Source organism: Dermacentor silvarum, chromosome 8 (assembly GCF_013339745.2).
Source record: "Dermacentor silvarum isolate Dsil-2018 chromosome 8, BIME_Dsil_1.4, whole genome shotgun sequence".
Lineage (NCBI taxonomy): Eukaryota > Metazoa > Arthropoda > Arachnida > Ixodida > Ixodidae > Dermacentor > Dermacentor silvarum.
This window is the reverse complement of record NC_051161.1, coordinates 10,205,323-10,218,197: the sequence shown is the minus strand read 5'-3', so window position 1 is coordinate 10,218,197 and position 12,875 is coordinate 10,205,323. Positions and strand designations below refer to the sequence as shown.

The 12,875-nt window shown below is 43.8% G+C and overlaps 1 protein-coding gene across 2 annotated transcripts in view; it reads right to left on the bottom strand.

Annotated features, from left to right (window-relative positions):
• LOC119460611 (MFS-type transporter SLC18B1-like) overlaps window positions 1–12,875 on the bottom strand; it is a 92,899-nt gene that overhangs the window by 20,770 nt on the left and 59,254 nt on the right. For both annotated transcript variants that reach the window (XM_049655190.1, XM_037721630.2), the window contains exons 2-7: window positions 10,455–10,792; window positions 8,718–8,813; window positions 6,611–6,684; window positions 6,381–6,528; window positions 2,430–2,498; window positions 1,063–1,165 (exon numbers count right to left, since the gene is read on the bottom strand). In XM_049655190.1, the coding sequence (XP_049511147.1) occupies window positions 1,063–1,165; window positions 2,430–2,498; window positions 6,381–6,528; window positions 6,611–6,684; window positions 8,718–8,813; window positions 10,455–10,739 (775 nt within the window). In that variant the 5' untranslated portion in view covers window positions 10,740–10,792. The remainder of the gene's footprint in view (window positions 1–1,062; window positions 1,166–2,429; window positions 2,499–6,380; window positions 6,529–6,610; window positions 6,685–8,717; window positions 8,814–10,454; window positions 10,793–12,875) is intronic.

Below are 12,875 nucleotides of genomic sequence, written 5' to 3'. Positions count from 1 at the left end.
AAGTATTTGAAAGTGTCGACATCGTTTTTATGCCGCTTCATCGCTTTTCTGCCTCTTATAAAGCTTCATTACAGTATGTGGTATTCTTACAGGACATTTCACTTTCAAGTCGCAATAAAATCGCCTATAAAGACTTTCGACTTATCTGTTTCAATAAATTAGTGAATCCGAAAATTTTGATGGCTTGAATGAGAACGCTTGCACTTGGTATCGCCCCTTTTCGGTCGCCCTTTCGCAATACCTTTCAGACAGCTTATCATGCCTTGGTACTGCAATGAGCCTTATAATTGCGATCATATGATGCCGGTGATGCTAATGTCAGCACTTTAACTGAGTTGACTTTTTCTAATCAGATTTAAGTTTGAAGTGTAAATAGTATAAAAAGAAAGAAAATTGGCAAAGGGGGCTTGACATTACCGCAAATAACTGCCTGACACAGTGTCGAGACTCCTTGTAAACAGGGGAACGAAGTGCCACTTTCGCCACGAGGACACGAAGGCGAAGATGAGCTTATCCTGCTTCTATTGTCTCATGTGTCTGCCTGGTTTTGCGCTGAACCTATCGAGTAATAATGAGTTCCTTTTTTTTACCTTTTTTGGTGAGTTTGAATTGGGGCTCTCTTTTTTGCGAGGCACATCTTGCCTCTCGTCGTCTGCAAACTCCACCACATGCAAGCGATCGTAGTGGTGAAGTGCTCACGTGGCTCAAGGAGCTTGGTAGAAGCCGTGTTCTGATGATCATCATTTCCGCGCAATGACAATATATCGTGGAACGTCGCACCACCTTGCGCCTTGATAAAACTTCTATCGCAAGATATCGTAAAGGTACTGCTAAGTACTAAAGTATTGATCATAGAGCAATTAATAATTTCATTTCTTTTTAATTACACTTAGGTGTTTAGCCACAGAGACGCTACATGTGCTAATGCGAAAATTGTGAACGCATGTAACGCTTCGTTCTGAGAAAAGCCGCTACACACGCTGACAGGAAACCTGCTTGACAATATATCTGATTTCTTAATGTACGCACAAAATGCAACACGCAAAGCAGAAGGCTACCTGCCTTCGGGATGCTTGTTCGGGACCTTCTTGTGCTTGATAATCCAAGGAATTGACAGGATGATTATGGTGCCAAGGACAAAGAATGGTAGAGGGTATTCCCACAACTGCGGCGAAGAAAATTTTTTTTTCAGAATCCTGTCATGAACTCTGAAGGCTCATGTACGATCGTGGACAATATGAAAGGAAACACTGAATTCCTTTTCACGCCACGATTACTCGTAGTGTGTGAACACAATGCGGGAATCTTATTATGTAAGAATTGCTTTCCCGATGAGCATTTAGCCTCACTGAACACATTTATATGGACCATGTATATTTAGCCATCCATCTTGAAGAACATTTGGTTGCTTGCTTTCGTATTTATCATAGGGTATAATTGCTTGCAAGACCGCTTTCCGTGTTCTAAAGTTTTGCCTTTCATATGAGCCCTGTCGAAAACGATGAGAAATTATCTGTCGTATCGAGAGATATTCTTGTCCTATTTTGGGACGTGTTTTCGTTGCCACAACAGGTAATGTTGCTGACCCGCCACGGTGGCTCAGTTAGCTAAGGCATTACGCTGCTGAGAACGAGGTCGCGGGATCGAATCCCTGCCACGGCGGCCGCCTTTCGATGGAGGCGAAATGCAAAAACGCGCGTGTGCTTGCGTTGTAGTGCATGTGAAAGAACCCCAGGTGGTCAAAATTTATCCGGAGCCCTCCACTACGGCGTGCCTCATAATCATAACTGGTTTTGGCATGTAAACCCTCCAAAAAAACGTATTTTTGCAGTAGCGAGGGAAATTTCTGTAATCTAGCCTGACGTCCTGTCCTGATGAGAAAACCGAGATTTCTTTAGAAATTTCAACGTCTGTCGCAATTTCACGTCTTGCCGTCAGAATTCGGCCTAATAAAGTGCGATATCGGGGAGCACTGATGTAACAGGATGTCAGACTGGTGTGATGAATTTCAGTCACATTTTGTAGCACAATCCATTTCCATTAACTTTAAAGGCTGATTTAAATAAGTGCTCCATCTTGCATTCCAGAAACCTGAAAGACTGGGCTGGAAATTTAATTTGTGTAAACTCCTTGTGTGGTAGTGAACGTTCTTCGATCACGTTAACTATAATTTCCGGGCTTCTAGGTCTGTGGTTTTAATACGCCATCTCCTACTCTCTCTACCAATAGGTAATTCCTTCCAAACATTCCTGATATTTATTCTGTTTGTATTTTATTTATACTAAAAAAAACTATGTCCTGGAATGTTTCTGCAGCGAGCAGAAACATGCCTGTTTTTTTTCTCGTATTCTTACATTTCTAAAAGTCAAATATGTACATGCTTAGCACTAGTAAATAATGAGAAGAAAAAAGAAAACAGCTGTACGCACGTCGATCAGGGTTCCTCCGAGCACGGAACCAGCCATGTTCCCGCATCCGAACATGAATTCCATGATGGCCTAAATTTTGAAAGAAAACGAGACATGTGGGTGTGAAACATAGCGCGGTATTCCTCGTTCTGGTTAAATTGTTTTAAGCGTTTCCTGTAGAGGTCCTAACGCTGAAAAAGAATGGGATATACATTTCTGTGCTCTACCGAAAACGAAATAGCGTGTCACAATCTCTAACAGAATTTTTGATTTCCTACGAGAGAACTAGATAATGGCAGCATGGTATCTCAAGACAAATACAAAGGAGCATCTTATATGCATAAACTCTTTTTTGTTGATTTCAAAGTTCCGCTTGAGAGAGTCACATGTCTGGCGGTGGGATCGAACCTCGGTCTGTCAGCCCGCTCTAATCATTGGGCTGCAATGGAACGCATACTCCTCTTGCCGATGCCAACGAGCTCTTTGAGACGATTGGCGCGCTCGTCACGTCGCGTAGCAAGTGCTACGTGACGTAAACAGGCACGTGCCAGTTTTATTATGCGAAGGACACAGAAAGCAAACGAGAAAATAAAGGTTAGGCAGAAACCACCCAATATGATTGTCAATGTAAGCTAATAGTCGAACACTTCCAGAAAACTAATTATTCTAATAAAGGAATGATGCGCTTCAAGACGCGTACTTGTTGCGGTGAGGTAATACCGTATAAACGAGTATATGGGCCGCGCCCCATTTTCCCGAAGTACGAATTCGAAAAAAAAATCCGCCTAAGGGCTACACCCACCCTTTCCTCGACCCATACGTGTTCAAAATGCTCGCGCGTGTGCGAGCTTCCAAGCGCCGTAGACAGATGGCACGAGAGAATGCGACAGATTAGGGAGCCTACAAGCAACGCCGTTTTAGGGTGGTGACAACACCAACATTTTGACCGCTATTTACCGCCAAATTTGGTGGGTAGCCATTTTGGTCCCCAGTATTTCTGCCTTTTTTTTTGTCACGCTCTGATGTACTCATGTTGGCACGCGATCTATTAAATTTATTTAATTAACCTTTGCGCAAATGCGCGCAAGAAAGCTGCACACATCTTTAATATACTAGTTGCATTTTCCTTTTATTTTAACACATCAAACTCATTTTTCTGTTGCATGTCGTGCGACAAGAATGTGAACTGCATTAAGCATTGTCGTTGCCTTCCAGTTGTATATGATATATATAGGGTGCTTTTCGAATTATGCGGTAATAAAGGCTGTTCTTACTAGTCTGTTTAACTAAAACGTAGAAGTGGCGTGCACGGCGCTCAGACGTACCATTTGTCTCTGGCTGCTGAGGCCAAAGTTTATTGAAAGAACTTAATTAATTTCACGTCACCAAGGGTTGCGGGAAATGTGGTCTGTCGGCTGGTCTTTCGCCATGTTGTGCCCCAGGTTTAACCCGCCAATTTAGCTGGCGGCGGCAAGAGCCCTTACAAAGGCTGTCACCACCCTAAAACGGCGTTGCATGCAAGGAGGTTTTAAAAAATGGCTGGAGTGACAGCCCCCGCAGCTTCTTACCAGCACAGGTGAAGCCACAGTTTGCCTATACTTCTACTCTCAAAGAGGGTCGTGACAGCGGAAATCTGCTAGCAGCTCACATCCTTTTGGTCCGTTATTGCAAATGCTAGGCTAATTTGAAATTAAAAGCTTGAACCTTTCGCCTAAAATATTACCTTTGACTGTGTGTTAATATCATGATGCGGCATAAAATTTGACAATAACTTAAGGCTTTCTTCTGAAACCAGTGACAGAAAGGAAGACGTCCAACGATATCTGCACGGCTAGATTATCCGCCTAAAAACAGCATGGAGAGGGAAGAAAGTGCTCCGTATATTCCCCGCTATTTCCTAACGTTATTGCTTGCCCATGGTAAGATGGCGGTGGTCCGGCTTCACGTTTGAGACGGCAGCTCCACTCCAGAATTTTTTTTAAACCTCCTTGGTTGCATGTAGGCTCCCTACGACAGATCATCATTGTCATCATGATCACTCACGAATAGGCGACTGAGAACAGCTGCTCCCTGTCAGCACAGGAAGGAAGGAAAGTGGGGAGAAGGAAAGGCAGGGAGGTTAACCAGTTAAGCACAACCGGTTTGCCACTCTACACATGGGAGCGGGATGAGGGAGAATGAAAGATGGGCTGCACAGCACAGCCATGGCTGTTATTCTAGGCGGCCTCACAGGAATGCTGCAACCACTGGATGTCAGCGTCAATCGGCCTTTCAAGGTTCAATTCCGAAGCCAGTACACGGAATGGATAGCAAGCCGCAGCCATACGAGCAGACGCCGACCGGACGGCTCAAGAGGGCATCGCTTGCGACTGTGCTTGGCAGGATCTTGTCCGCGTGGAGCTCGGTGTCGACGGACATCGTATCCCGAAGTTTTAAAGTCACCGGAATGTCGAACAGCTTAGACGGCGTAAAAGATGGCTTTTTATCTTATGAGTCTGCACCGCAACATAGCACCAGCTCGAAGTCTGAGGACTCGGCGAGTGACGACGATTGAGCGTATATCTGCAATAAACGCTCTTCATTCTCTAATTGGTACGTTGCGTTTACGTGAGAAAAAAAATTACACATCGCATGTAAAGATCCTATATAGTAAAATTACCGCCATCTACTGTTTCCTCCGCCGTCTCCTCTCCTAAAGCGCTTGTTTTTTTGTTTTTCTTTACTTTTTGCTAGCGAAAGCAAGTCGACGGTGGCGCCCCTAGACAGTCCTCGTTGAAGCTTTCAGGCCGGTCGCGCACCGCGGCCGCTGCCAGCGACTGCGCAGTGACTTTCAACATGGCTATGAGGCGGAAAAAAAATATAAAGAAGTGAAAGCGCGCGCTATCATCGTCCAATCGGTGATACAGGAGAGAGAGAGAGAGAAGCGGCGTTAATCAAAGGATGACGGTAATTTTCCTATATATAGGGACTCTAATTGCATGTGTGGGCTGCATCCTGAAAATTAGCTCTCGTATCTAGAAAAAGAAGTGCGGCCCTTATACGCGTTTACACGGCATACGCTCTACCGCACCATCTAAACCTGCAGACGCCCCAAAGCTCTCCCGCGACAGCACGTGCGTCTCAAAGAGCTAATAGTTGGCGTCCTTTGCATTGGAGCCTTTGTACCCGCGGTGAAAGGCCAACGAACACCGAGCACCAAACACCAACTACCGAACACTGACCGCCAACCACCGACCACGAAAACGGGCGACAGAACCAAAGAAAGCTATTCGCTTAAATTGTAAACTTTACCACTGTAATTTGCGTCGTGTTTTTATCTGCACTGCTCTCTTCACCGCTCTTCCTTCGTCAAAAAAATCAAGCATCGCCTTCGTTCTCGTGATGTCAGTGTGTCGATATCTCACAGTGTGCATTCGCATGAACTTCGTTTTGCATTTGCGCATAGCTGTTTAATGGTGTATTACATAAACAAAACATTACTTTAGATTAAATATTACATAGTGCAGCAATAAAAGCAATTGTACGCATCACATTTAGTTTTATAGCATTTAATTAACTGCTTCAAGAAGGCTTCACGTCGCATAAATTTCGACATGTGCGTTGGATCTCCATAACATTATTATTATTTTTATTCTAAGCCTTCTTTGCTTTCTTTTTTTGTTAAATATGTTATGCCATCCGACTTCTCTTGCATTTTATTGTCAGTCATTGTCGTTTTTGTGCAAAATCAGATACGACCGCATATATTATTATAATGTGCCTTTCTGACGTATTGTTTATATTATCTGCTGCACTTGAGACAAAAGACAATGCCTAAACAAATGACCGCAACGATGCAAGCAATGATCTGAACTAACGTCTCTGAAAAAAGACAGTTTTTGACTGAACATTGATTGAAACCACTGACTTGTTATGGAATAGCCGAGTTAAGATTAATAATATGTTCGGTAGCTCACTGAGCACATCACTTACGATGATGACACCGCTGCTCTGGTGCAGCTCCGAGGTGACCACTGAGTACGCTGAGACTAGGTACACTGTCTGCACGAAGCCACCGAAGATCACTGCCACCAGGGAGAGGGCGAGGAAGACGGTCCCTCCGGGTGACCAGTAGAGGGACCTACAGTATGGAGGGAGGTGGACGAGCACTGTTTTCTGCAGTGCTACGTGAAGATGATCGAGACTTCGTATTCGCAGCTTACCCAAACATGACATTGTACAGGAAGAAGCCAACTTGGCCGCAGAGGTAGCATTTAAGTGGAGTCGAAAGAATCATCTGAAATCAATGGCAACAGGTTCGACATTCAACAAGTATGCGGCTTTGCAGAAAACAAGAGTGAGTGAGTGATGAGTCGTCTTTATTAAAAACTACATGAAAAACTAGAGCAAATGTTCTTAATATAAATACAGCGATATATCGGTGCATATGTTTCCAGCTGTCACATTTTCTTCGTATTTAGCATTAATAAAATCTGGAGCATATAAAACGTTACCTATAGCCTTTGTCAAGAGTATACAGGCTACCCCGTACCTTCATCATATATGTCGGCCGGCTGCGTAGTGCGGTTTCTGCAGCACTCTAGATACTCCAAACTTCTGCTTGGTGCGTACGAGAGTTGTTTACATTCCTCAGGGTGCTGGAGATTATGGCATAGCATATAAGCCCCTCTAAGAAGCCTGCAGTCAGCCTGACGCTGGCAAGCAACGTAGCCGGTATACGCGGTTGACATAGAGTGTACCTCGTTAAGTCCCTATGCATTAAGTCTCTTTTGATTCGTCACAGCACTGCAATGGGATAAATCGCGAATTTAGTGCATAACTGAGGACACTAAAACATACTATTTGTTCTAAAAAAATTGAAAAGATTACTGAAAATTTCGCGCGTTTAATTCAGGACGAACGCACTGTTTACTTGCCGTCGTTATACTGAAAGCGGGAGGTCACATCCCGCCACCAAGTGGTAGCCCCACAACTGAATAAATCACATCTTTAGGGAAATCCGGAAGTAGTAATTAAAGCAGATGCACAGTTATTGTCACTTTATTTGTTTGTTTTGTATTGCGTTAACATTGTTAGAGACTTGTTCATTTTTCTTCACCAGCTACCATTTTAATAATTTCTTGGTACTCCATTTTTTTTGCTACTTCACACAGTCGCTCTGTTTCATTCATCGCGTCATTTATATTGTTAGATATTTGTTATTTCATGTTTACCCGCTAACAATGTATCATTTCTTTGTACTCCTTTCTTTTTGCTAATTCCCTGTATCCTCCCTCACGCAATACTCCTTGGGGATCCTGTGAGGTAACTGAATAAATGAATGAATAGCTGGCGCACAATGTAGTCAGTAATGAAGATCTACGCAAAAAATATAATCAAACACATTTTCAGTCATGCACACATGTCTCTGCTGTTGTGTGTACGCACGCAAAAAAAATTTAGCCAATGGCGTATCGTCACGACAATAAATTTGAGAATGAATAAGCCTATGGCAGACAGACATTTACAAACGGATGTCTCTCAACCATCGGGTAGGAAAAAAAGAAAAATTAATCAATGTAAAATACTGAAAGAGTGCATATATGGAACCTCCTTGGTGGTTCTGTTTAAAAATATTTACCTGCTTAGCCGCTGTGCGGTTATATTTAAGTGCTGCGGCAATAGAATGGAAGCACTGGTGCACCTGGGAATAACAGGGATCAAGCTTGCGCTTTCAAAGCTCAGTTACCTGAAGACGCTACATCTGGCGGCAGAAGAAACAAAAATCCGACAGAGCGCGGTTTATTCTAAGTTTGACTGCCCTGTTTCTTGATTGGGTGCCGTAGTTGATCAACTCTATCAACATGTGCAAGTGGAAGATGCGTAGCCTATCAGTCTAGTTTGTAAAAAATATTTCACTGCAAAGCCAAGCAAAAACAAAAACGCGTTTATATACGTTTTGCCTTTCTTCGTGCTTGTCTACATTTGCGTAATACCAGCGTTGGCGTCCTCTTGACTGTAATATTAAGGTAGCTAACAGAAATAAAAACCTTTGTCAACAGTGGGTCTTCTTATGTTATTTGTTATTCGTCATGGGGGTTAAGATTAAGGTATTCTTTTTTAAGTTGAGGGAACGTCTGTGTCAGAGAAAATTGATCATAAAACAATATGCATCTGGTCAGACTTTCAGGAAAGCAATAAGTTAAGTAAAATGCGGCCCGACCAATATACAGTATATACGTATATCAGTATGTCAGCCCACTTAGGCAACACAATAATCAGAAAATGAATATGTGAACATAGCGATCGAATACAGAACTGCGCACTTACAAGTCTTTCGGTGGATATGGATCCAAGAAGCATTGTTAGCTTGAACGTCGAAAACACGAAGCCGTACTTCCATGCTTCGAGACCAGCTTTCGCCGCCTGCAACAACAACGTGGCGAGAAATCAAACAAAACATTAAACGACCGTAATGTGTCAAAACAATTCAGTGCCTTATGTGTGTTTGCGCGTATTGAAATTTTATAAATTCAGCAATTTTACATGCCGGAACCACTATCTGAGTATGAGGAGCTCATTTTATTCACACTAGTTCAATACTACATCAGCAGCCATCGCGCACAACGTCAGTAAATTCACTCTCAGCGGCCAGACGTGTAAACACAATGAACACGGTTTTACGTCTGCCACCTGTGAAACTTCAACATGTGACTAGCTGTCGCATGCTAATTGGTCAGCAAGAGAGACGTAGCACTTTGCTATACCTGCAAAGACGTCAACCAGCCTCGCGCTAATGACTTCGCTTGTTCGCTGCATTACAAGCGGCCAACAAGCCACACCATTTCTTTTACAGCGTAAGCTGTTATGGGCTCATTCCAATAGCCGTTTCGTGTCACGATGATGCCGCCGCCGGCGTCCGCCACGTAACCGCTATCGCCGGAAACGCGAAAACAGTACCCGATTCCCGCCGGGATCGAACCCACGCCTGCTGCGTGGGAGCCGGACACTCTACCACTGAGCCTCGCAAGCGCTTGCTATCGGGCCGCGGAAAATACCCTATAAGTCAAGCACGCAGGAGGAGACGACTCGAGCCTCCGCCAGTATGGTGGCGCCATCTAGGTAAGATACCTGCAAACGCAGCGTCCGCAGGCGCAGACGACGATACGCGATTCAGACAAGGCGCGCAATCAACGCGCTCCCGAGCTGCCGAGCCTCCGCCAGTATGGTGGCGCCATCTAGTTAAGGTGCCTGCAAACGCGGTGCGCCCGACATGTAAGTTGTAGTTGTAAGGCTTGATCGGGCTCAGCAGACTGCTGTGCAGGGAGCATTACAAGCCGCAGCTCGCCGTGTACGCCGGGCGGGCAGTTCAGATCGTTCTCGTCAAAACGAGGCGAACAGACTGCCGCGAAGACCCTGTTGTGCGTGGTGCCCAAATTGGAGCTACTCTTGAACCGCTCCACCAGCTTACGCTGTTACTGTGCTGCGTGCGCCGCGCAGGCATGTGACTTTTTCTATTTTCCCTTTTTGTAGGTGGAGAGGGGGGGGCAGGGGCGAGGTACGAAATTGTCTTTGGAGACATTTTGGCAAAAACATCACTTTTCTCATGACTGAGAAAAAGTGGAGACCACCTGTTTTGACAGAAGTCCGTCATCCTTCTTGTCTTGTACTCTAAATGACTAGTGTATTAGCACATTTTAGTAAGGACCATGATATCAAATAAATCTTGTATATTGAGCCAGTAGCCCTGGTTCTTCATGTGTCCATTTTAGTTTCCTACTAGAAGCGAAAATTTACATGCTTCCGCTTATTTATTCAATAAATCTTTATTTCCGACCTTCTTTCTTCATTTCCATGATTGACTGAATGTCGAGTGCAAACATTTGCTCCTACTTTGTGAAATTGAATAGCGAAACAACAAGAGGTGCAAGTTCTGAGGCTCACACCGAGAGAAAGCGGCTATAATAACCGGTCAACACGTTGGCGCGCACAGTATCCCCGCCCTTTATGCCGTCTGCGGAGAATGTCATGCGTGAGACGTTCAAAACTGAATCTCTCAGCACTCACGAGGCGAGGATAGTACGGCTGCATGAGCGAGAATGCCGCCGACACCCAGAAGTGGGTGTGTATGAGTGGCACGAGCCATATGTACTGCCTCAGCCTGGACAGCAGGCTTGTGTCCCGGAGACGGTTCTCGCCGCCTCGCAAGTCCTTTTCGAGACCGGTGGCGGCGTCCTCTTCGTCGGGCTGGGATTCTTCGCCGCGTGACGACAGTGCTCCACGTTTGCGGTCGCGGTGACCTTCACTCGGGGAGATGTCGGCACTCGTTCGCGCCGGCGCCGACGTTCCCATGGTGAACAGGCACCAGCCGAGTTCAGCGCTCCATCCGGCGCCGTGTCATTTGTCTGGAATTGAGAAGTGGTTGTCAAGGAACAAGGAAAATACATGCGAGAAGGATATATTTTATTTGTCTGTGCAGGCAGTTCGACAAAAAAGTTTTCGTCAGTTGGACGTGTTCTGATCTTCCCCAATTCAGCTTGGCACGCACAACATACCGTTACCGTATTGTCCCTCTACCGTTTACCCTTGTACTGAAACGTAACCACGCTTTTTTCTTTTTGCCACCCCACTCATTCTGTGAATGTTCTACTTCATTTTGAATTTGCTTAATGACTAATGCTTTAATGCGGTGAGAGAAAGTTTCACCTCTAGAAAATGTCCGCTTGGACTATTGGGATCATTATTTCGCAGCTGCACATCCATAATTATCATCAATGTACCACCGAAAGGTAGCGTTATCTTGTTAAAGACATCTTCCAGTTCCTCGGTCATGTTGGCAGTAAGTAACTTTACAATGAAAAGCAGAGTGGTGACAGATGATTTTGCTGGATCTGTTGGGTTGTGGTTCATTTTTTCTTTTGCTTTTTGTTGTACTATGGTATATGTGCATCGACTACATGCAATAAACTATTAGTAATTAGTAGCGCCGTGTCTTCCTGTTCTCTGCAGTCTTTTGTGCTGCGTTTGCGCTATTCCTCACGTAATGGAGGAAAGAGAAAAGCAGAAGGCAGGGAGGTTAACCAGAATATTTTCCGGTTGGCTACCCTACACCGGGGGAATGGGAAAGGGAAACACACAGATGACAGGGAGAGAGAGGAAGGAAGTAAATTAGCAATACTAACTAGCCGATCAGCCTCTTTTAATGCATGTGTATGCGGCATTTTATGCCGTGCACTTGGGCGGCTGTGATTATCAAGATTAATGAATTAAGGCCAATGCTCAATAAATGAATTGCAAACATCATGATAGGTAATTTCAGATGGACAACCTTCTGTAGACATCGTTAAATACAATAGCATCAATCTAGACACTTCGAATGCAGCGACGTTCGCTGATTTCTCGGCACTCGCTGATATTCCTTCTGAGTTGCCAAAAAGGCTGACTGCTTCTCTTTTATCCGTAGAGCATTTTTAATTGTCTTTCAAGCACACATTCCTTAGTTTATTATCTAGTGCTATTGTACTTGCAAGAGTATTGCGGGTGCTCCGTGCAAGGAATAGTTTCGGGACAATATTAAATATATATATATATATATATATATATATATATATATATATATTCCTTATGTAATCCAGTCACTGTCTCGCCCTTCAACTTGCTTCACTGAATTGTACTTCTTATTTATTAAATTCCATACACTGCTAGCCATCTGACATCCATGATATCCATGAAACAGAGGACACAGTCGTAGAGAAAGATGAACGCAACGTCAGTAACGATCCGTAATACCGCGTACATACAAAAATAAAAGAACAGAGAAAACAACACCCTTAAAGCGGATTATGTGTTTACAGGAAATGCTTTATCAATACAAATACAGCAGGACAGTGCATTAATATCGAAAGAGTATGAAAATGCCGCAGAACCACCTCATCGAAGTGCGTTTACATTCATGGTATGTTTGGAAGTAATGTTGACGAAGCCGCGTCTACGATGTAGACGTACAGTAGTTAGCTTTACTAAGTAACTCATGATATCCAAAATTACTAACGTGCATTAATATGGCAAAATGGGTGTCGCTCATTTTTCTCTTTAGTTCCTGCAAAACGCACGAAACACTTGTTTAAATAATTTTCATTCAATAATTTGGAGGTGTTCAATGACGAAGCGTCCATGATGGATCTGATAAAAATATTTAAATCTTCATGCTGTTCTGCCTTAGCTTTGCGCGTGTTCTTCATTACATGTGTTAAAAATGCATTAGTACGCAAATATACCCAGTGTTTTTTTTAGGTTACACAAAATTTTCAAATATTGACTGGAGCAGATATCACAGTCCTAATTTTTGAACTAAAGTGCTGATAGAGGCGGACATTATTTGCGCAATAAATCGAAATGTAGGATGAACTAATTACTAACTTTTCACTAATTATGCTTTTACCAAGTTACTTTATGGCACACATTTCGCATTGCAATTTACGAATTGTC